General features: G+C 41.1%; 1 protein-coding gene across 17 annotated transcripts in view; it reads left to right on the top strand.

Moving 5' to 3' along the window:
- Positions 1–25,449, top strand: part of Dlec1 (DLEC1 cilia and flagella associated protein) — a 109,975-nt gene that overhangs the window by 20,230 nt on the left and 64,296 nt on the right. For 16 of the 17 annotated variants that reach the window (XR_010051300.1, XR_010051302.1, XR_010051301.1 and 13 more), the window contains exons 2-6: positions 4,822–4,972; positions 9,888–9,998; positions 11,550–11,749; positions 11,972–12,192; positions 13,245–13,323. Coding sequence is in view for 13 of the 17 variants with exons in the window: in XM_063260327.1 (XP_063116397.1) it covers positions 4,822–4,972; positions 9,888–9,998; positions 11,550–11,749; positions 11,972–12,192; positions 13,245–13,323 (762 nt within the window). In the remaining 4 variants the exon portion in view is untranslated. Of the gene's footprint in view, positions 1–4,821; positions 4,973–9,887; positions 9,999–11,549; positions 11,750–11,971; positions 12,193–13,244; positions 13,324–25,449 lie in introns of those variants that run through there. The other variant, XM_063260328.1, reaches the window with a different exon arrangement.

The following is a 25,449-nucleotide window of genomic DNA, read 5'->3' as shown; positions in this document are numbered from 1 at the left end:
GTGTTTTCTTTAGATATATTCAGAATCTCTTTCATTTCTTTTATCATTTCTTCTTTTACCTGGGAGATTATTTCGAGTTTGAATTTCTTCAAAGCTTCCTGGAGTTGCTTGTTAATTTCAGTAGCTATTGTGCCCGATATTTGAGGTGAATGGCATATATTTTCTTCTATATACATTGCTTCTAGGGTTTCATGAGATGGGCTGGAGGTTTGAGGTTGTAATTTGGTCTTTCGTTTTGTCATTTTCCTATATTTCTGTGTTTCAAGTGTTATTTGAAAGCTTCCTCAGGATCTGTTGGAAATCCCCTTCTATGTTTGCAGCTCCTGAGACTCTGGCACCACGCTACCCCAAGCCACTGGGCCTGCAGAACCAATGGCCCTCCTCTGCCTGCTCAGAACTCCGCAGTTCCAGACAAGCTGGGCCTCAGGGACACCGTGCACTCACTTGCCCGTTGGAAGCTCCACAGCTCTCCAATTGCAGCCGAGATGTGAAGGCAGATGTAGACACCTCTAACCCACCTCTCCACTTCAGTGCACCTGGAAGCCTGGAGGGACCCAAACAGTCTGGGCTCTGGGCAGAGTGCACTGAGCACTCACCACAGACTGCAGGGCCTCCGGAACCCGTGATGCTCCACTGCCCACCGAGACATCCACAGTCCTCCAGACACACGGGGAGGCCGATGCAGGCACCCCAGATCTGCCCAGCCCCTCCTCTGCACACCGATGGCTAGGCACGGCTTCTTTTATGTTCTTAATTCTTAAGTTATAGATCCTGTTGTCATCTTCTAGTCTTTGTATTATTGCTGTTTGTTTTCTTGTTATTTTTAAGAAGTTTTTCATTTCATGCTCCCACCTTACAAATCTGTCCTCCAGTTCTGATAATCTATCCTTAGTTTCTTTCAAGCTGTTATGCCAGCTTTCAATAGAGTTTTTAGTTTCCTGGTAATCTCTGTGAACCTGCTTCACGTATTCTATGTTTTCTCTATTTTCTCCATCAAACAATTTTCCCCTTTTTTTCTGTTCTTCCATTCCACCATCTGTTTTTTCTTGGGCGGTGCTTAGCATTTCTCCTACTATTCTACTTATTTCTTGCTTTATTTCATTAAATACTTCATTTTTGATCTTGTCTATGAGGCTCCGGAGATACCGTTTTATATCTATAGGTGCCGTGTCTGATATTGCATGTTTTCTGTCTTCATTCTCTTTTGCTTTTACCTTTCCTGGATCAGTGTTCTCAGGATTGGGGACTGAGGAGCCTTTCTTGTTGCTCCCTTTTCCCATACTTTTTGTTCCTTCCATACAGGCGTATGTAGGAGGCTCAGTTTTTTTTTTTTCTCTTTGTCTGTTGCAGTTTGTTTGAATCTGCCGGCTAGGTGTTCCTGCCCACTGCAGTGTACTAGGGAGACACAGACCTGGGCAGCCTCTGCTGGGCCCGCCCCTCCAGGTCAGCCTACTGAATGTTTCACTGCTAGGGTGCACCGCCAGGCACAGGGACCTGATTTGGGCTAGCCTACAGGATCTTAGTCCGCAGCGTCACCAGGCCAAGTGCTCCCCACCACTCCTGCTTGAGAGGGGAATATGCGACTAAAGTCACTGCTGGGCTGTGTTCCGGCTAGTCTGCCCGTTCCCAGAATGTCCTTTGTTGGAGCCTCCTAGTCTATTGAAAGAGTCTCCATTTCACTCACTGTAGGTCGAGCCAGTCCCGCTCTCAACGCTGTTTGGGCTGATTCCTGCTCTCAGAGCTTTCGCATGTCTCTCTCTCTGCTGTGCGGGTTGGGGCACAGTATCTGCAGCAGGAAATTCAAATCGCGGCTTCCAGTGGCGCAGGATCCAGCTTCTGCACTGAGATTTTATTTGTTCCTGTTATAGCATCAGGATTGCATTTCCAGTTGGTTTCTCTCAGCTTACTTTGTTCCTGGGTCGGCAAGGTACATCTCCCCTTGCGTAGGACTCCTCACACAGCACCGCTCCTGGATTCTAAGTTGGTGTCTCCATCAGTTTTGAAAGATAGGGGCTGGGGATTTAGCTCAATGGCATAAGCGCCTGCCTTGCAAGCAGGCAGTTGTGAGTTCGATCCCTGGTACCAAAAAAACGAAAAAGACCAAAAAAAAAAAAAAAAATAGTTTTGCAGGGTACATCAGTCTGGGTTGAAGGTTGTTTTCCTTTATAACTTGAAAATCTTTACTCCAAGCTCTCCTTGATTTGAGGTTCTGTCCTGAGAAGTCAGCTGTGATTCTGAAGAAGTTATTCTTCTCTGCCTCATCTGACAACTGCTGGATTGCTTTTTCATGGTTCCTTGCTATTTTTGAGAAATATTTTCTTTTTGTGGTCACTAACTGCAAGCCTGTCTTACATATCTGAGAGTCTGTCCTCACATTTGCTTCATCTGCTGTGCATACTTTCAATGGAAATTTTATTCTCCTGGATATCTGCTTGAATCTACCTTATGGATTCCATTTCTTTCCTTTGCTGGGCATTGATGGCTTCCATAATTTTCATAAGTGTATTTATTTTTGGTGTATATCTGCTCTGGAGTCACTGAGCATGGTCTTCATTGTGGACACCATCCCTTCAGTTATTTGAGAAGTCATTTCCGATTCGATTTTTTCCAGCACCTCACTGACTTGCTTTGTTGTTAGCACTTCAGGGATGCCAGTTGGGAGGCTTTCAGATTGTTCCACCTCATTGCTTCGTTCGGTGCACTGGAAGTCAGGGGTCACATCTTGTTTAAGTGTCTTCTCATTTTTTAGTTTAATTCCTGGGATGATGCTTGTAAACTGCTTGCGGTGTGTTGATTTACTCTTAGGTAATAATTGCTTTTCTAAGGAATCTTCCAGGTGTAGCTAGTTTTGTGTTTTGAGTCTGTTGGAAGATCCTACCTCTTTGATTTGATGAGAAGCTCCTGCTTGTTTGGCCCAATCCCTGATCCTTTGGCTCTGTATCACAGTATTTTCTGTGATCCTTAGTCAATCTCCGTAATGGAACACCAGGAAGAAGAGCTGTTAAGGAAAATTATATCAGTTTCACCCACAGTGGTAGTATTAGCATTAAACATAGCCTAGAAAATGACAAACGGAGCTAACCAATTTGCCACTTTCAACCATTAATTTGAACTTGATTTGTGGTTATATAACATTATCTAAAACAAACCAGAAATTTGTATGCAATTTACAAGTCCTTAATATGTCAATTTTGCCCTCAGGGGTTAAAATTTAAAATGATTTAAGGAGACAATAGAGAAGTGGAATAAGAGGAAGAGAGTAGAAGTAGGGTTAGAGGACAGAGCGGGATCTAGCTAACTTTGGGAAACTAGTGCAGAAAACTGGAGGGAAAGAGAAAATGTAGAGATAACAAGAAGAACAGAACCATAACCACAAAGAGGACAGAAACCACATTTACACTTATATAAAACAAGATCACCAATGAACAAGAAAAATGGCAGAAAACAAAAACAGAAGCACAATAACAACTACTTTTCAGAGATAATCTGAAACAGAGAGAGAGAGAAAAGAGAGAGAAAGAAAAGAGAGAGAGAAAAAAGAAAAGAGTCTGCTTCCAGGTTTGTCTCTTCTGTCAGTGGTAGACAACTTGTGGAGACAGAGTCTGGATCCATCCTGATCTATGCTGATCTGTCCAGCAAGCCTGCGGTAGCTTTCTGGTGGGGTAATGGATAATCTCAGTGAGCCTGCACTTTCGGGCCGAGACCAGACTCCTTTGGCCTGCAGCCGCCTAGACACCTTCTGCAGTCCTGAGCCTAGCTGGCAACTGCCAGATGGAGCTGGCAGCAGCTCTGAATTCTGAGCTCAGTTGGCTCCTCTCCTAGATGATTCCTGGCTAATCTGTCTCTCAGGAATGACTGAGCCCTCAGCACTCACTGTCAACTAGTGCAGTCTTTCATGTTTGCTGTTCCCCTCCACTGCTGCGTCTCTCGGTGGAGGTGTCCAGGGTCACCAGCCATCATCGTGCATCCACAAGTTTGAAGCACTCTTCTTACACAGGGAGAAGACACTGCTGGCTACCTCCTTCTGCTTTGTTAAAGTTTCTCTCTTAGCTCTCCGTGGGCTTCAATTCATGCTTCAGATTCTTCTTGGTTCCAGGGGACCCACTTCCCTCCTTCTTGTCTTCCTCATGATTCTATATTCCAATGTCTGGCTGGGAACTCTCAGAGAGGCTTCTTCTCTGTAGCTTTCCACTCCTCCATCTTGGTGCTCCCCCTCACCATCATAAGACTTTTAAGCATCTTTTTCACTTTTTGTGTCTTTCCCTGACACCTCCTACTAAAACATAAACTCCTTGAAAGCAGAAACCATATTTGATGCATTTTCACCAAGTATGCATAATAAACTTTTTGATTAAATAAATGTCTTTGAAGTTCTGTCAGCTCTAAGAATACAATAAAGAACACCATTCCCCCACAGAAACTATCTTTAACATTATCTTTGCCAGTGAGCCCTTTGCTTCTTGCCTCGAGAGTTCTGAGCTGTAGCTATGGAGTGACTTTCTCTCTGAACTAGGACCTGGGTGGCCCCACAGTTAATATGCTAAGTATCTACAGGTAATATATTTGAATTTCACAGTGTGGATAGCAGTTCTTTTGCTATGAAATCAGAAACAGGGTACCAGGGTGTACTGATCTTCCTGTGAAACCTTTAGTTCATTTCCTTCTATGAGTCTCAGTTTTTACATCAGGTAGGTTGGACCAAATGAATGAAATATTTCTCTGGCTGCTGTGCACTTTGCTGGAAGTCCTGGTGTTGGGGTGGGACAGAGCAAGGCTGTGGGGTTCACCATATTTTTCTGCATTTGATCATCTAATTGCCAGATTCGGGAGCACTATAAGCAGCGGCTGGATGAGGTTGAGATGTTGGAGAGACATATTACTCAGGCCCGTGCACGGGCCCTTGCTGAAACAGAGCGAGCCTTCAACCTGGTCCAAACTCATGTGCTGGAGACCTCCACCCAGTTGCCTGCAGGTGTGTATTTAAAAAATGCCTGTATGCCTGTTTCTGCTTTCCTGCCTATTAATAAGTTGCTATATTCACTCTACTGCCAATTCTCTTTTTCTCAACATTGGGTAAGCAAGTTGCAGACTTATGTTTCATGACCCCAAAGCACTCACTCCAGTGTGCACAGTATCTTTAGAACAGCAACAGTCTCCTGAGTAAGCAACTTCCAATCCTCCAATCCAGGGAATCAGCGCTGGTGTGACACTGGTTTCCCACTCACGAGGACCATTGCTCTTTCTGCTCTCGGGTCTAAGACAGCGATCCAGGTTGTCATGTGACGGACAGCTGACACATCTTTTTCTCTGACTCCTTCAGTTGTAGAACTTCCTTGATATTGTCTTGTCTTTCATGTTTTTGATCATTCTGGAAGGCCTTTCACTTTGTAGCATGGTTCTGTCTAATGCTGCCCCATGATGAGACCCAGGCTCTGCATGCTAGGCAGCAGCACCCCATAAATTATGCTGAACTCATATCACTGTGGTACATTGGGGGCACAGATGATGCTAATTTCCATCACCTGGGTAGTTGATACCTGCCAGACTTCTCGACAGTGTTTCAGATCACACTAATACCTTGTTCCTGATAAAAGTTCCATCATCGAGCCACCAACATTCACGGGAAATTCTTTTCATTACCTCAATGGTGATATTTAATCAATTGATTTGTTGAAAAAATTGGGTTGTTTTTCCTGTAGTCCAGCTTTAACTTATTTCAGCATGATAGTGTGGTTGAACTTGTTCTTATAACCCCTGTATTTTTTGTACAGTGGTACCTTAGTTCACAAACTTAATTTGTTAAAAAGCTGGCCATGTTTGTGTTTGTATGGGAAAGATGGCCATGGTCGTGTTTGTCACCTAATGCAGAGTTTGCAAAAAGAAAAAACAAGTCCTGCCAAATGCTACTTTTTGTAAACCAAATTGTTTGATAACAAAAACATTTGTGAACTGAGGTATCATTGTACATTGATAATTAGTTTTAGGGACTTTATTGAGTTTATGTTCAGCCTTTGTGTGTGTGTATGGCAAGAGAGGCAAGACCACTTCATAGGTGGTGCTGTATGCTCCTCTGCAGGTACATGAGAACTGGTGGTTTCTTTAGGTGATACTGACAGCCTGTTTAATTTTTAGGGGCTGTAAACTGTAATGAAATGCAAATAGTAATGGTAGCTCTATCATTCATTTTTGTCAGCTGAAATACTTAAGAGAAACTTTTCAGCAGCTTGTCTGATTGCCCTCGGGTATGGGAAGAATTTTTTCTTTCCCTTTATTTGCCAGTGTTAAAGTAGTGACTTGGTTCCTCCTCTTCCATAGGTGACAAAGGAGGTTTGTTTAGTTGTTTTAGTGTCTTTATGAGCACCTGGATGTCATAACTACAATTCTGTTATTGCCTTTACTGATGCTTAAATTGTCCTATCATTGGCCAGTCTTTTTAAATTGACGTTTGACTCTCGATAGCTGTCTTGAAACTTCCTTGCTTTTTTGAAAACAAAGTCATTGCAGGCTCGTCTTGTGTATCCCTGGCCTAGAATCAGCCATTTCTTCAAGAAGCTTTGATTTCTCCACTTCTTCCAGAGTATTTAATATGTTTGTGGAACATATTAAAACAAATAATCATTTTCTATTACAGTAGGCAGAAAGTAACACAATTATGGTTATGTTGCCTGTCGTATTTGTGACCCTACAGGAGAGGACCTAGAGACAGGGAGAAGCAGATGATACAATGTCTTCAATGTCTTTCAAAGTTTTTTTGGGGGGGTGGCGGGGGACAGGTCTCACTGTGCAGTCTAGGCCAGCCTTGAACTCACTGTGTAGCTGGGGCTGGCCTTGAACTTGCCGTCCTCTTTCTACTGTCTTCTGAGTGCTAGAAAGGCATCGATACTCACAGAGGCCTACTAGGGACCAGATACATGCTGGATTAAGTACTTCACAAAGGTTATTCCACTGACTCCTTTCTATAACCTTTGTGGTAGATTTTCTCTTCATTTTACGGGGGGCAGGAACTAAAATAAACCTAGAGGAATGTTTAAATAACTTCTGCAACATGCAACAGCTTATAAGGGTAGGACCCAGATTTCAAGGTGGCTAGCTCTAGTCGTGGCCTGTCTCTTTTTTCTGTCAGAAGAACTGTTGACCTGTGAGTTGTATTGATGACTCCCTTAGACCGTGGCTCTGAGCTTGAGGCTCTGTGCTTTGTTAGGCCTGTGACTTCCTAGGCTGAGATCCAGTTAGAAATGAACACATGGTGCAGATTCCACATCTGCACCTCTGCGCTAGGGCTGGGGTTAACTCCCCAGAACTCCTCTGTCAACTGTGGTCCTTCCCGTATCAGATAGTATAGATTTCAGCAGAGATTATGACTAGCATATTCTCAAGTGGCTTCATCGATTGCTTCATGTCCCCTGAGTCCTGGGAGTCAAATACTATTCTGTCTTTGGTAGGATTTTGTTTTCCTAGAGATCAGGGGAGATAAATAGTTAACAGTGTTTTATTGTTGTTTTTTAATGAAAGTGAAATAAAATAGTAAGATCTGGGAAACAAACATGAGTTAGGAGAGGTGTTTTTTTTTTTAATTTAATGAAATTTGTTTTACTTTTTACCCCAGGTAATGTTAAGTTATGATCTGATGTAACTGCCTGGTTTCTCATCCTGCTGTTTCTGTGTCCTTCTCTTTTTTCACGTGGCAGAAGTAGAGGCTTCCATCCAGCTCCACAGACACCTGTGTGGTCCTTGCTTGTCAGCACAGGGTGAGGTGACCCCAGGACCTCTTTTATAACTCAGATAACTGATAACTAAGAGTGAGGATGTTTGCCTAAAGCTTTGATTATTTGAGGCACAAGGCAGCATTTTTTCTGTTTGCTAATACAAATGTCACAAGGTGGAAAGCATTCATGAATTTTCCAATCAGGAAAAAAGTGTTTTTATTCCTGCCTCTTGCTGGTAACTTGTCCCTGTTGCTTTTTTGGACAATGAAAGCAGCCAGTCCCTTGCAGAGCCCTGCTTAGGGGCTATGGTGTCAATGTACACTCCTCCCAGGAGGAGGAAAATAATCACAAGGCCAGTACAATGAGTGTTCTGTAGGTGCAGGAGTGATGTGGAAAGACATTCCCCAAAGATCTGATATGCCATGGCTCCAGCTCCTGCACACATACCTCCTGACCACCCCAGCCTGGGGGAGGACTGTGGAGAGAATTGTATCAGAAGAGAGAGGATACATTTTGCCACAGGGCCTTTGCTCTTATCATTGGATATTTCATGTAAGCCATCAACAAAGTCCTTGGGGACTGGGTTAGATTGTTTCAACTTAGCATTACTGCCACTCTCTGCCAAGGTCTCTTTTGCAAAGGAGAGGTCAAGAGCTCCATTTCCTGAAGGGAATCACTTCTCCATTGTGGTTCCAAGAGACATTTGATGAAGAGAGGTCCAGAGTAAATTACTTACAGTGATCCTACTCAGCCTCTCAAGTGCTGGGATTACAGGCATGTGCCACCATGCCTGGCATTGTGCCTGTCAGTTTTAAAGCAAATAACTTTCTGAGAAACTCCTGCTTCAGTGCTGTTAACTGCCACTGTTAACCATGTTTCCCCAGGACTTTTCTCCTTTAGTCTATAATCCCCTGTATTAAAATCCTTTCTATTTAGGGGCTGGGGATTTAGCTCAGCGGCATAAGTGCCTGCCTTGCAAGCAGGCAGTCGTGAGTTCAATCCCTGGTACCGATAAAAATGAAAAAGACAAAAAAAAAATCCTTTCTATTTGAGATGTATGAAGTGGCTTATGATTTCCTGACTATTATAGTAGCTAAGCCAAAACTCAAGGGGTCAGTTAGCATGCACAAAGGTGGAAACAGACACTCTTCACTTGTCTCCTCTTCCTCCTTGGATGTCAGTAATGGGAATGTACCTATGGAGGTGGGGGACAACATGCACAATCTCTGTACCTTTCTCACAATTTTGCCGATCACTTATAATTGCTGTTTTAATAAAAAAATTTCATTTCACCACTCTCAGACTCAAGTCTACTTGCCAAAGGTTGCCATTCCTAGTTTTCATTCTTCTGGATACCTCTACTGATATTATTTATATAGTATATAAATAATACACCTTTACTGCTATTTCTTGGCTCACCAATCATAGCCATTATCAACTTCCTACTCTATGAAATGAGGTTTTCTCTCTTATGTATCTTTTTAAATTTTTTTTGGTACCGGGGATGGAACTCATGACTGCGTACTTTCAAGGCAGGTGCTTATGCTGCTGAGCTAAATCCCCAGCCCTTCTTATATATCTTTAGTCTGGTGAGATTGGCTCTAACTGGGCTTCATTGACTTTGAGCTGTAGGTTCTGCTGAGCTAGGCTCCTTGTTGTAGGTTGGCCTCAGCTCTTCTTCACATGGCTTTATGCTGGTATCCAAGATGAGATGGCAAGGAGGCTCTTCTCTGGTGATGGCCAAAGTACAAGAGGGAAAGGTCACTGTATAAGCACATTTCAAATCCTGCTGACACATCAGCAGGAGTCAAAGTCAAAGGTGAAGAAGTGTAGTCTGTCTCTAATGGGACTGAAATGTCATATTTCAAGAACTTGTGTTCAGGGACAGTGAAGAATTGGGGTATTCCAGCTACCTTATGTCTCTTAGTTCTGTTTTGTTATAGTTCTTCCTGTGCAGCACAATATTTTAGCTCAAGTAATACCCAAACATAGCCCAGTGGCTAGCCTCTTTTAAGTGACTGATAAACACTGTTTAATTCCTTAAATCTCAGCCCTACTACAGGGTTTTGACAAGGAATTTCCTTAGATTGTCTAGGCTTGGAGGATGAAGAAAGTTTAGGTGCAGCTTCTGCCATGTCAATCTAGCTTGAAATGCTTTTGTCCTCTTTCCCCTCTATGTAGTGAAGACTGTCTTCAGGTGGTTTATAGACAGCGAATTGCTACAGAAGCATCATTTGATCTGCCCAGAAGATTACTACAGCGATACAGTACCATTTTGCTCTGCACCCAAAGGTAATGTGTTGATACCCTCAGAGCCCAGATATTGTGCCAGGGAAATTTACATGGTAGCAGGGTCTCAGCAGCCACCTTTACTGCCATTTGCTTGTCCTTAGAGTTTTCCCTCTTTTTCTTTAATCTTTATATGGCAATTGAGTGGGTCACATCTGATGTATCACTTCCTTGCTAGCTTTTCTCATACCCTCAAGACAGAAATTCCAACTCTTCCAAGTGGAATATGGTGTTCCTGTTAGCTGCCCAACACCCTGAGATCTGAAGAAGAGGGACTGGAAACAGAAGAGTAGGGGGTGGAGGTGGAACATGGAGAGGGCTTCTCTGTACCGGAAAAGAAGCTTTTCTTCCACTGAAAATGGAGGGAAGGATGAATTAGGAAGCAGAGAAGGTGTATGTGTGTGTGTATGTGTGTGTGTTAATGGGCCAGTTTCTGGTGATCAGAGAGGCCAGATCTTCTGAGAATAAGTGAGGTTGGAGGCTGTTTGGTGGTTTAAGCAAGGAAGTAGATTTTGGAAGAGTTACTGTGTGGATGGAGAAAAGTCACTGGGTCCTGCTGTAAAGCATCGCGGTGACCTAGTGATGCCCAGCTTGAAAAACAAGCAGGTTCGAAGGATAAGCACACTCGAAAGACAACAGACTCAGTGGCATTGTTCATTGAACTCAGGAGCTTTGGAGCTAGCTAGAAAGCATGTGGGGTGAGAAGGTCGGAACTCAGATAATTGAGAAAAGTGCAAAGGAAGTGACAGAATCAAGTGTTTGGGATACGGAATCAGTTAGCAGTTTACAGTTAGTTGGGCACTCACTATTTAATGTTGGTAAATGGAGATGGACCCAGCATGTACTAAGGACTTAACAGATGCTGTGCTAAAAAGTGTGTGTGGGTACCAGTTTCATTACGTTCTTGCTAGCAGTGTTTTTTTCTCATTTAGGCTTGAGGGTTTACATCTGTAGTGTGTGTATATAGAAATGGTCTGCTTATGTTATTTACTTATTTTTTGTCTTTTTGAGACAGAGTCTCACTATGAAGTTCAGGCTGGCCTTGAGCCCACATTGTAGCCCAGGCTGATTTCAAATTTGCAACATACTCCTGCCTCAGCCTCCACAGTGCTGGGATTACAAGAATGTACTACCCTGCCTGGCTCATGTTCTTTGATTATGTTAGAAAATTGAAAGATATTTTAATCCTTTAATCCTAGGTCTCAAATGCATGGATTAAGTTCTAGTATTAACTCATATTCTGAAGAGCAATTACATCTGGTCTAGTAAATTGTGAGAGCTTATTATTATTATTGTCTTTTTTTTTTTTTTGAGACAGAGTTTTGCTATGGAGTTCAGACTGGCATGAACTTATTTTGTAGCCCAGGCTGACCTTGTACTCATAAGTGATCCTCCTGCCTCAGCCTCCCAAGTTCTGGGATTACAGGTGCTGAGATTACAGCTAATTATGAGCGTTTAGTCTAACATTATAGGTAGATTGTAGCTTTGGTGGTTTTATTTGGTTCACTGCCCTATTTTATTACTGTTGCTCAATTTGTTTCCTTGGTACCATAGGCACCTTCCACCCTCGATATTCAAAGTTGACATTCAGTTGTGAGAAGCGTGCCATCCCAAAGGCAGAGCTGGACAAGAAGCTTGCAGTGTCCTGCAGGGAGAAACTTCCTGCATTTGAAGATGACTTTGACCATACTGTGGACAGCCTGACATGGGACTCAACTCCTGCAGCTAAACAAAGAGCCAGAGAAGCTATCAAGGTTGGTTCTGAGGCCTGTGCACAGCACTGTGTGTGCACTGGGGATGGGAAGTGATATGGAAGGAGTTTTGGACAAACATTTTGACACAAAATGTTGTAATGAGTATCCGTCAAAATAGGGCTTCCACTGTCTGGCTGTCTGTGGGTGATGCAGTTGGCATCACAGGATGTCACAGATACAGTTGCTTGCCTGTCACTGATTATGTTTTTATGTGTTTAAAAGAAACCAAGTCCACCAAAGAATAAAAAATGGATGAACCACTTACGAGTGTCACAGAGAGAACTGGATCGACGTCAGCTTGCTAGAATGGAGAGTCGCAACCACTTCTTAAAAAACCCTCGTTTTTTACCTCCTAACACTGCACATGGAGGCAGATCTCTTATTTTTCCTCCAAAGAAGCCAGAACTTACAGGAGAATTTCCAAATGGAGAGCCAGAACAGAGGTATGTTTTTCCTGATTTACACGCTCAGAAAATCAGACCCTTTCTAGTAAAACTCAGAAGGCCCTGAGCCGGCTCTGCTTATGGAGGCTCCTAGGTGTTTTTTCTTTTCCCTTTTGTAATTCTGGAGATGTAACCCTGGGCCTTCACATAGAGTTACATGCCCAGCACCCCTTTTTTGTTTTGAGACAGGATCTCTGTAAGTCACTAAGTTGCCCAGGTTGGGCTTGAACTTGTGATTTTCCTGCCTTGTCCTCCCAGGGGGCTGGGATTGCAGGTGTGTTCCACATGTTCACCCAGGACCCTAGATTTTTATTGGTGATGAGAGGGGGCAGGGTAGCAGTATCAGACCTGATCATCAGGTCACCTATGGATGTGGCCTTTAGACATTCCCTAGGGTCCTGGACTGCACGCTTTTCTGTTCTTTTAAGATCAGAAATAGGGGAAAAGAAAAATAGGAGTTGAAATTGGCCCTTTTTGTGACATCTGAACAATCTGAGTCAAATGGAAGAATCTTTTATAGAGTACATGGTTATACCGTGTTCTTCTTCCATGAGATTATTATGTCTTGGATAGTAGCAATGTTTAAAATTTGATTAGTCACAAATAATTAGGGTCAATTATTTTTAAAAAGAGAGTGCCTTTGGATGTATTTTTATAATTGTCCTGATAAAGAGAATGAGTTGCTTCATGGGCTTGTAATTTTAATGGATTATTAATGTTTCTTTACTAGACATTTGATACATTTTTATAAAGACTTAATATATGAAAATAAAGTTATATTAAAGCCCACCTAACATACTCATGTTTAAGCTTCTAGAGTTTTTCCTATGTGTATAGGAAATTATATATTTATATACATACAGTTTCACAAAGATTGGATCATGGTTTAGGATTGTTTTGCTTAAACAATATGAGTGGAAAAGCTCCAGTGAATGTCGTATTGTGGCTGTCTTTGATGGCTTGGATGTTTATTTTTGCATTATTTCATCACTGCACAGTATTGTTGTGTAGCTGAAACTCACAGTCTTTTCCTCCTCTCTTTCTTCCCACAGTTGTGCAAATACTCCTGTGTTCCTACCCAAGCCATCAATTGTGTTTTTCACAGATTATGAGGTTGGACTAGTTTATGAGGTATAAATTTTGATTCATTAAAGATCTTATCCAATGTCCTTTCTTATTTTAAAAAAAATCTTTTTTTTTTCTTTTTCGTTTTTTTTTATCGGTACCAGGGATCGAACTCACAACTGCCTGCTTGTAAGGCAGGCGCTTATGCCGCTGAGCTAAATCCCCAGCCCCCAAAAATCTTTATTAATTTTGAGCCATATACAAAACTAGGGAAAAGATGGTAATAAACTCTCATAACCCCATTACCCAGCATCAGCAGTGTCCTGCATTCTGCAAATCTGGTTTCACCTATTACCACTTCCACAGCTTCTGTGTGTGTGTGGCCCATTTGTGAGCTGGGGTGTTGTAAGGGCGCATCGCCATAGCGTGCCATCCTTGAGTTAGCACTCACACAAACATCTCTTAAGAGTTAAGGCCTTAAAAAAAAAAACAACCATAATACCATACTTACACTCAGGGATGTGAACAGTGATTCACTAATGCCAACTAATATGTAACTATGTCTGATTTTCCTCCATTTGATTAATAAAATGGATTTATGTGAGTCAGAATCTAACATTGCATCTGAGTAAAAATATCCCTTTATTCTCCCATGGTTGAGAACGGTTCCTCCTCCACCTTCTGCTTTTTAAAAATGCTATTTACTTGATGAAGGAACTGTAATTTCTTGCATCCTGGATTTGGCTAATTGCTTTCTTGTAATAGTAAACATCGTCCTTTATGTTCCACATCACCCATAACCTGGTAATTAGATGGAGAAGTTTGGTTAGACTCAGGTTCAGTTCTTCTTTTCCTTCTTTCCCTTCTCCTTCCCTCCTTCCTTCCTCTGTGGGTCCCTCCCTCCCTCCTTTCTTTCCTACTTTCCTTTACTTTGGGCTGAGGTTCTCATTTGGGCTGAGGCTGGATTTGACTTCTGGGCTCAAGCAATGTTCTTGCCGCTGTGTCTTGAGTAACTGGGACTATAACTGCACCATTGCACTGGGCTTCACGTTTTTTCTTTTTGTCAGAAGTACATCTTCGTGGCACTGATTATTTCTTACTGTACTATATTAGGGGAAAGCATATCTGGGCTTTCTAGTACATGTGATGAATACCCGCAGGTGTTGTTAGCTTGAATTATCTTTTTTAAGGTTCTTATCAACATTTCATTTAATGTGTAGCAGTCTTAGATGATTGTTGCTTATAACTATTTTTTAAAATTTGGAGGTTGCAAATGGTATTTCTAGTATTTCATCTACATTTATTAGCTGTGATTTTCTTTTTTTTTTTTTTTGTCTTTTTCATTTTCATCGGTACCAGGGATCGAACTCACGACTGCCTGCTTGCAAGGCAGGCGCTTATGCCGCTGAGCTAAATCCCCAGCCCCTAGCTGTGATTTTCTATTTAAAAAAAAACTTTTCCTCAAATGCCTCCTCTTGTCTCCTTTTCCCTTTACATAGTAGTTTATCATTTTGATTCTTCCTTTTTCTCCCTTTTGGAGCCATAATCATATATTAATATCATCCCTCCTTACTTTCTTCTGCCTCTTAAAGAGTATATACAGAGGTTTCTCCAAGAGTGATTTCCTTAAGCCTTTCCCCAGCTTTTTTCTTATACTGGCTTCCCACCATCGTGGGGAATCAGGTGAAGATCAATTTTAACAGCCGTAATGGCAAATGGATTTAATAACAGCATTGTCCTCACATAACACACACATACTTACACACACACACACACACACACACACACACACACACACACACAGGTGGATTGTGCTTTACACTGTCAAGAGAGCATGTGTATACATAATATTTTGAAACCTCTCAGTTACACATAGCAAAAGCAGACATATGTGTTAGTTCTAGATCCTGGACATGAAAGAAAATACTTTGTTTGTTCTTTGAATTTAACAGTATCTTGTGGTGCTGGAAGGCAGGAAGTACTAACGAAAAGAGGTGGATGGTTGGGTGCATTGCAGAAGGACAGAGTTCCAGTGTCCAAAGCTGGAACAACTCAAACACAGGATAAATAATTATGACATTGGATTATAACCCAAAGAAATATCCATGAGTTCATGGATTGGTATAAGTTCATTGGTATAAGTAAATGCATGAGTAAGAAAGTAAATTGGGGGGAGGGATTGTCTTTGTTTCAGAAGAATTCTAATTAATAAAGAAAACAGAAATGTATAAATCACTATTGGTTTCCACAGCAATAACTTCTTCTGGCAAGAATGTTCCAATGGATGCTAAAATTAGGGCTACAAATTTCAGCAGAAACACATAATTATATAGTCTACCCTCAAATATTTAGTAATTACAAAAAGAAAAATAACTGTACAATAGGGAACCCTGGCTAGACTGTAAAGTTTAAGCAGTTACTTTAAACAAGTGATTAAAGTTAAAATCACGACTAATAAGACACATCAACCCTATAAACTCCTAACATGACGTAGTGAGAAGAGGATATCACCTCTATGGTATTCTTTCCAAGAACATACAACTTCAATTTAACTGTAAGAATTGAAGAACATATGACAAACCAAAAACCAAAAAAACAAAAAGCAAAACCTCTCCAGCACTCTTTAAAGGTCTTCAGGTCTTAGACAATGAAAAAAAACTGAGGAAAGAATTGTCACAGATTGGAGGAGACTAAGAAGGAGAAGATTTAACAATAGGGGCTATAGTGTCCAATGCGATGCTATTCTTGGGTGTCACTTTAGCATGGACTGTACAGAAATTTCTGAATGTCAAACAGTAGAGGAGGACAAAATATACAAGGGCAATGATAAATATTAGAAATATTTGGACCTATTTCATAGACAATTTTTTTGGTTAGTGTAGGTCTAATCAAGAGGATACATCTTGACAATCAGTTCATCAGTTTTAGTTAGGTACTTGTGTCTTGCCCCCTTAAATAATCGATTATTTTATCCTTTTCAAAGTGTAGATTTATACAATGTATAGACTTCATTTTGTTGATCAGTATTCAAGGACGTGTGCACTGCTTAGAATCACTCTGTATTGTAATCCCAAATATTGAGTGTAGTTATCCAAGTATTGTAATCCTTTTTTCAGTCTTCCTCATAATCCAGAAAGTTATATTTATAATCCCATTGAGACATTATTGGAATCCCAGCAAGTCAGTTACAATCTACCACCTCTAATGCAATCCATGATGAGAGGAAAGACACCAAGACATATTCCAAGTTAAGGGCAGCCAAAGTGTCCTAAATCCAATCCCAATGAGGATGTGTGGACAAAAGCCTTGATCCTAGGCCTGTCCCAGAATTCATTATCTTGTGAAGAAGGGGGTCACTGGAGGATGAGTGACAGTGAGGATGGCAGGACTTACGTGAGTAACTTAAGCTGACTAGTCAGGTAGGGAGAAAAGCACCTTTGCAATATGCAGAGATAAAAAGAAAGTAATAAGAAGTAAGGAGTAATAAAACCCAAAATGTGTAAATTTTGTTGTAAAAAAAGAGAGGGAAAAAAAAGTGCTCTAAAGGATACAACCGCAAGTGTGTTTAGGGGTGTTAAATAGCTGACCATATTAATGTTTTTGGTTGGATCATTGAACACAACTGTTTGCAGTCTCACTGTTTGAATGTCCACTTTGTATGCTTTGATACTTGAGCAACTATCTCTAAGATGATGATGTGTAATCTATTAACTGGTGATTTCTTACTGTTTTTTTTTTTTGTAGTTCTGTATTACTTGTACCCTTACACCACTTCATTTTGTTTTGTTTTTTCTCTTTTTCCTTTTAAATAAAATTTAAAAAATGCAGAGATAAGGATATGTAGAAGGATCAATTTGTGTAATTCAATTAAGATAGCAACTGAATTGTTTTAGGAAGCTGTTGCTTCAGTTTCTGATATGTAAACTTCTGTGCCCTGGGGAGTGCACATATCACCTCTTTACGTTCAGGCTTATAGCCAGCTGACATTCCTGGAGCTGACTGGCTCTACCATCCCACTGTGCCCATACCTTCTATAGAGAACACTGTGCAGGAAACAGGAGACTGTCTGATGGCCTTAAAGATTACATACTAGTACTTGACTGTCCGTATTTATAATGCTTAGAGCCAACTGAAGAGAGAAAGAAATACCATAGCCAGCTCTGTACCAGCAGTATAAGGAAGTAAGTCTCCTTATAATCAAAGTTGCAGCAGTTGTTCTGCATTCAAGCGGAGTCACTCAAAGGTCTCCCCACAACTCTTGATAAGGAAATGATTAGTCTACCCTAAACTAAGGCATTTCATTTTGATTCTGTAAGAATCTTAGATTTGCCCAGTGGGATCCTCAGGAGTTGTCTCCGTGTTCTATAATATGACCTAGATTGCTTCAGTGCTTACTCAGATTCTGGTCATTATGAGATGTTCCAGGTTTACCCTACATACTTTTTTTCTTCTAGTTCTGGACTCAGTTTTTAGATGTCCTGGTTTCTTTTAATAGGGTATGGAGTTTTGAAACTAAGAGCTAAGCACTTAGTCTGGTCACTGGGGTGTAAATGCTTCCAGATTTTTTCATGATTTTTGTATGATAACTCTAATTACAATTGCAATTCTACAGACTTTCTTCTATTTCATGCTTGTTCCTCCCTTCTCCCAGAGTCATCAAAAGAATCTTGGAATACAGTGCTTTTCTAGAAGTTTTTGTGTCTGGGACATTTTGGCACGCATAAGGGATAACTTTCCAGAGTGACTGGATGTCCAGTTGTAGGACACTAAGCACTTATACACTGGGAGGCATATATTCCTGATGTCTTATATTCTGATACTTAAAAACATTATTTGTGATTAAGAATACTTGACTGGAAAAAAACCAAACAAAATGGTACTTGACATGATCCTTTACCACAGGGTTTTTTTTTTTTTCATTTTTATTGGTACTGGGGATCGAACTCACGACCACCTGCTTGCAAGGCAGGTGCTTATGTCGCTGAGCAAAACCCCCAGCCCCTACCACATGGTTTTAAGAGCAGTTTTCGTTAGTGTCTCTTTTCATATATTCAGTGTTCCAGTTTCTGTAACCAGGCAATAAGTTGATTGAAGCCTTAGTGGTATCAGGTAACCATCTGTTTTCTAAGTGATAGGACACCTCAGGGATAATTCATCTCTGCCCTGTAGTACCTGGGGCCTCAGAGAGAAGATGGGGTGAGTGTGGCGTGGAGTGGAGGTGGGGTAGATGTCACATTTGCTCCTGTGTCTTGAAGTTGATGCCAGCTTTCAGTTCAGACCTCAGCCTCCCTGCAGGCCTCTCCCTTATGCTTATCCACGTTGGTCAGTTTCGGCTTCCTCTGAATATAGTCATTGGTTTCCTCAGCACAAGCCTCTCCAAAACGGAAGGCAGAATGGAGGGACACACACACCTCCACTGACTGAACATGCCATGGCTCTATAAGAGTATGCTTGATCAGACATATTACTGTGGCCATTTTTGGGAAGTACAATCTGGAAAGTGCCATAGTTTATTACAGAATTTGAACTACATGTAGTGAGACCTCCTGGAAATTTACCTTTTGTCTTTTGGGCTGTGTACATAGCAGTTGTTAACCAGCTAAACTGTAAAGTTTAAGCACCTAGCCAAGATTAGAAGATGTTACATTTTCAGTCTTAAAAAATTTATGTACCATGAGTGCTTTCTCAAGAAGCTCCCAGGCAACACTCTCCCTGAGTAGACATGAGTAAACAAACAAACAAAAAAAAGACACTAAGTGTGGAAATAAGAGATTTCACCACTACACACAGTGGTGAAAGAAGCCACAGGTTAATACTTGTTAAGGGATTTTGTGGTTACTGTTGCTGGAAAATGAATTTCTCTGAAGCTTTGCTATCATTTTGTCATGCATACAGATTCTTTGTGTCAGAAGTTCAGATAGAGCAAGTCACTAGATTTGGCCCAGATTCAAGAGGGTGATACCTAAGCATCATCTACTTTTGACATATGGGAGAAGTGTCACAGAACGTACGGACGTGTCTTAGAACTACTGCATGCTTTGTCTTACTTGATAGTTTATTAGCTGGTGTAGCAGACCACTAGCCAAGATTATAAAGTATCACAAGGCTCTAGGAGAGATTAATTCATACAGGTGGCCTTGATAAGATTCCCTGATACATTTGGATGCCGGGGGAAGAAATTTATAGATTAGTGGAGGACTGAATTATTTTTAAGTACACAGCAAGTAGAATAATTAGTTGATCAATAGCCTCAAGATAGACAAAAATCTTCTGGTCAACTGACATAGCAGCACTAGTGTAAATGTTAATTCTTGATCTAGCCAGGAATATGACAGATAGGGAGGATAGTGTTATAGGTTGAATTCGATATGGGTGAGGGAAGACAGAACATCCATATTCTCTATTCATAATTAGTGTTAAGATTTAAGAAATAAAAGTAGTGTGTTATCTGGAGATATGGAAGTAAATAGCCAAAATAAGGGAGAAAGAATGTCCTTGGAGAGTGGGAGGTGGAGTCTAGCAGAAAGAGAAGGATTTCTCTTTTCAAAATAGTATACAATCCTCTGCCTTTTTAAACTCTGAGGCTGTTTGACTATGATGAAAATAACTTGTAAAGAACCTTTCACAAAAACCAAAACCTAAAACGGTAGGCATAGAATAATTTTATAGGTGCATACTACCAAACATTCAAGCTAATCTTTTTAATGTAAATTGTTACAGAGAGTGGAAAAAGAGGGAGCCATCCTCATTACTCTTCTGATGTTACCCTCACAGTAAATTAAAAACCAGGAGTCAGTCTTACTTAAGGACATAGATGCAGGAATATTAAGTAAAAATCAGGAAACCAAATCAAGCAGGAATTAAAAACAATACTGATGCAGCCTCATGAGTAACTCAGGAATTCTAGGAATGTCTTCTCCTGGCAAGGGGAGGGATGGGGGTGTAATTGGGGCTGAGATGGCAGTTGGCTGCCCTAATCTGTGATTGTCCCTTCCAAGGCTTCCAGGGCTGTTGAAAGCCAGGCAGTCTTCCCCACACTCCTAATTACCACTGTCTCAGACCTGGCAGCCACCCAGGTCATCATGTGTCACTGCCTGACTGTCTGCCTTCACCTCAGTCCACCTGACTCGGGTGGAAGCACTAATAATTGTGATGCCACCATACCAAGGTCTGATTTCTGCCTGCTGGAGTTCTTTATTTGCACCACACTGGAAAGTAAGTAAACTCTCAGATCTCATCCTGACAGTCTCTGGTTTAGGATCCTCGTGGTACTGACTACCACCGTCCAGTCTCCATAAAGCAGAGCCTGAGATAGTAAGATCATTTCCTGTCCTTTCCAGTTTGGGCAAGGCAGGAAGGAAAAGAGGTGGAAGGAGAAAGAGCTGGCATGAGAGAGTATTATTGAACTGACCACCATTAAGTGCAATTGATTGTTTCATCTTGTGAAACATCCTCTAATAAGCTTACAACTCTTGTCTATTACCTTTTGTTAGCTAAAGGTTTTCCTTGTATGGTTGGAAACCAGGCATGCCTCAGCTGGCACGAGGAGCAGCCACTTCCTGGAGCATATCAAAATATAATGCCAACAGTGGCTATCAGTACATGCTCTTCTAGGGCTGGTCCATGGGTATGTGCAGAACTGAAGACAGAAAATTATTTAATCTCCTGCCACATAGAAGATACTTTATACTCCAACCAGATAATTGCCAGAAAGATCTCAAGGTAAAAGAACAACATGATTAGAAGAACAAACAAACAAACAAACAAACAAACAAACAATGTACAGGAAGTGTGGAAAGATTTTTAAGACTGAAGAGCAAACTATAAATGGTTGACACATTTTACATAAAAATGTTAGAATGGCCTGGGTAGACTAGCTCAGAGGTAGTGTGTATGTGTAGCTTACATGAGAGACTGAGTTGAGCACCAATGAAATCAAATATTTTTAGAAACTGTATATCAAAAGATAATACAGATTTATAGACTGGAGGTATTTATAATGTCTACCTCATAAAGAATTAATATCAGCCAGATGTGGTGCCACATGCCTGTAATCCTAGCGCTCAGGAGGCTGAGGCAGGAGGACTGCCATGAGTTCAAGGCCAACCTGAACTATATATAGCAAGGCCCTCTGTCAAAAAAATTTAGTATCAGCATACATAAAGAACTCTTACAAACTAATAAGAAGGTGAACTATATAGTAGCGAATGGTAAGAGGATGTGAACAGAAACTTATAGAAAAGATAACCCGGTGCTGGGAGAGAGAAAATGGCGGCGTGCTAGGGGATCGAGCGAAGAATCTCTCCAGAGAATTCAAACTCAAAGCTAAAAAAAAAAAAAAAAAAAAAAGACAGCATGGAGAGGACCAGACAAATCCATAGCGATTCTTATCAACCAAGACAGTACAGCTGGAGGATTTAAAGTCGTGCTGAGACCGGAGGCTGCAAATCCCGTGCCCTTAAATCAACGAACAGACTCGTGGACCCAACACGAAAAGCTGAGTTGCTTTTGGGGACTGCGGAAACTGAGACCCAGATCGAGACTCCAGGCGGCAGCCAGTTCTGCACCGCTGCACCAGAGCAGATGTACAGAGCTCTGGCGTTTCGAATCTAAACGGTGCACAGAAATCTGACCAGTCAGCGCTGAGCCGCGAGGTGGGGAAAAGTGGACGGCTTGGTGTGTGGCGGTCCCGGAGCGGGGACTTGCACCGGACTCTGGTGAGTATAGAAAACCCCGCGGCAGCTGGGTTTGGCCAGAGAACAGCTGGCCCGCCACCACAGGGAAATCAATAACACAGAATCTGGTGCAGACATATTAGCCTGGCGGCAGAAATCGCAGCTTGGTGACATCACCAGGACCCCCTGTAGGGAGGGCTGGTGGAAGACATCTTGAGTCCTGGCAGAGTCTGATTGCTTGCTGGCTTCAGCTCCGCACGGAGAACTTAGTGGGAGCCATCTTGGTTTTGGGCAGATCTGCTTTTCTAGAGCTCCTATCACAGAGAGGTTTGGAAGAGAACGGCTGGGACCTGGGCAGAATCCTGTGCCATTACCCAGCTGCTTCTGATTCAGGGAGAACTGGCAGGAGCTGTTGGGGCTAGATCAGGCCTCTGCTTGGGGCCCAATGGGCGGATGCAGAATGGTCACAACTCAGTGACAACCAGAAAGTACAGCCTAATTTATGAACTAACTGACACAGAGGCTAGAGACTAGACTGTACCGCCCCTGCATCCCAGCCTACCCCAGATAACAGCAAATTGGGGAGGACAGCAAAAACTCAAGCCGGCACGCTTCTGAAAGGCCCTAAGCAATTCGGAGAGGGCCAGAGAACTCCAGGACAGTCTGAAAGAAACCAGAAACATGACAAGAGATAAAAATAAAAAAAAATCTCCAGCTGTTCAACAGGAGAAATTAAACCCAAGAGAACTAAACACTGAAGAGAACAAGCACAGTAACCATCCATTGCTCGACTCAGCATCAGCCGAAATTAAAAAGTATTTACATGATCTCATAGAGGAATTTAAAGATGTACTCCTGATCCAAGTGAGGCAAGATATAAAGAGATTAATTAAAGAAATGACAAGCCCTGCCCAAGAGAACACAGATGGAAGAACTGAGGAAATCAGAAAAGAAAGAGAAGCATCTGAAGAATTTAAGCATAACTTAGAATACATGAAACAGATCCAAAGAGAAAATCAGGAAATTAAAAACTCCATTGAATATTGGCAAAATGCCTTGACAGAAACTAAAGACAACCTTCTGAAACTTGAAGAGAGATTTAGGGCTTATGAACGTGAAAGAAAAAGCCTCTTAAAAATAACAAGGAACCAGAAAGAAGCAATTCTAAAACTGGAAGATGATAAAAAGATGCATAACCTAAGAATAAAGAATGTGAGTGAGGAAGCAGGAACATCCAAAAATGAAATACAAAAAATATTCACAGAGATATTAAAGCAAAATTTCCCATGTATAGCAAAAAGAAATGATATCCAGATAAAAGAAGCATACAGAACGCCAGCTACCTACAACCAAAACAGATCTACGCCTAGGCATATAATAATCGAGATCCCAGAAATCCACCAAAAAAACAGAATATTAAAAGCAGCCAGAGAAAAGATGCAGGTTACCTATAACGGGAAATCTATCAAAATAACGGCAGACTTATCAACACAAACTCTTAAGTCAAGAAGGGAGTGGGGAGAAATATTCCAAGTCCTGAAGGAAAAAAATATGCAACCTAAGTTCATATATCCATCAAAACTCTCCCTAAAAATTAATGAAGAAATAAGATACTTTCAAGACAAGGAGGAACTGTGGGAGTTCGTGGCCACCAATCCAACCCTACAGAGAGCGCTGAAGGACATTACAGAGAAAGAGAGGAAGAAATATCAGGATTACAGCTACAGTGGCAGAGAGGCCTCAGTGTACGGGGCAGACCATGGAATGAGGGAATAAGGTGGACAAATTATAGCAGAAAAGTGGAGTAGCAGACATGAGGCAGAGACGGTAAGCTAGTCTTTGGTAGAGACAGCTCTGAAACTATATTTAAAAAAAAAAAAAAAGCAGAGGTCATTGCTAATGGTGTATAACGATTTAAAAGACACAGTAGTCCTAGTGCCATATTTAGATTGAATTAAATTTGTTCTGGTCTGTCCACTCATATCAGATTTGAGGACACAGACCTCTAGAACCAAAAATAGCAGGTTATACCATGGTAACCATCCTTACTTTCCTATTGACTTAAGCTGAAATCCTGTATTACTTACATTGTCTTACTATGACTGATCTTAATTGTATCTGAATCATAAGACTATTGGTTGGCCTTGACTGATCCTATTTGAAATCCGTATGCGTGTTAGAATCAACCCTAAAAGTAGAGGAAACTACTCTGAGCATGACAGGATGTAAAGGATATCCATACTGGTATGAATTAGTAACAGCTCTCAAATACTACAATGCAGTCAAAGATAAGTTTTTATAAAAATAGGTGATAGTATATTTAACTATAATAAGCCAGTGTTGTCGACAAATCTATTGAAAATAACAAGAGAAAACATAGTAGCTACGGAAGATCATTTATATTATAGTTTTGTAAGTCTTATCCATTGCATGTTTATCTAGGAAATTGTTTCGCTGTCTTGTTATGAATTGGTTTTCCCTATAATACAGAGAAGATAGGAACAAATACTCTGAGGAAGAGACCTGAAAAACCCGAGGCTTATTTTGTAGCATTATAATATAAATTCTAGCAATCTATTGCTTGCTGATTAAAATGACTCTGGACTGGTTTCTTCAGCTCAACTTCAGCATATGCAGAGATGGGGACGGCTATCACAAAGAGAATGAGAGATGCGATGGTAGTTGGAAATGTCTTCCCTAATTTGGAACTTGAGGACCTAAAAAGACTCCATCATCCTGTAATGATTTGATTAGTTCTATAATATGCAATAAGTATAGAAAGTGGGTGAAGTTAGGGACAACTATCTGTAAGAAGCTAGAGACAGTTAGATAAGGTAGATCTCCAGTGGACTTGCTTTGAAATCTGTATTTCTTTAAATTGTTTTTTATTTTTTTTTTAAATGTTCTGTTCTGTTTTGATATGGTTAACCTTATCCTCTTAGAGATGTAAAACAAATAGGTGGGACTGATAATCATATTACAGAGCTTTTGTTCGGCCATAGAGCAGAATGGTTTGTAGGGTCACTTTTTTGAATGTCATTCTAAATACTTTAATTCTATAACCTAAACAGCCATTTCGAAGAAGACAATTTGTAACTTATCAACTGGCAATTTCTTACCTTTTGTTTGTCTGTAATTTAGTATTATTTTTCTACCCTTTTATTCTTTAATCTCCATGTATTTTTTTTTCTTTTCTTTTTTCGTTTCCTTTTCTTTAAATAAAAAAAAAAAAAAAAAAAAAAAAAAAAAAAAGAATAGTAGCTCTAGGACACAAGTTCTCAGTCTGAGCCCAGGGGAGGCTCTTCTTATCCAGGAGAGCTGAGAGGCAGTAACTGATTTTTCCTAATGCTTCTGCTTTGCTTACTAAGGACCTGCTTGAGCAGGAGACACAGATGGACCATGCCAAGGCCTGACTTGTGAGGAGAGGCGGGCGAGCACACAGTGTTCCCACAATCTAGCCCTGCACTCTTCTACAGTGGGGTCACTGTCAGCGAGTTTGGTCATTCCAGTGGGAGAG

This window comes from Cavia porcellus, unplaced genomic scaffold (assembly GCF_034190915.1).
Source record: "Cavia porcellus strain 051 isolate PalLab524CR breed Dunkin Hartley unplaced genomic scaffold, mCavPor4.1 scaffold_13, whole genome shotgun sequence".
Lineage (NCBI taxonomy): Eukaryota > Metazoa > Chordata > Mammalia > Rodentia > Caviidae > Cavia > Cavia porcellus.
This window is presented reverse-complemented; position numbering and strand designations above follow the sequence as displayed.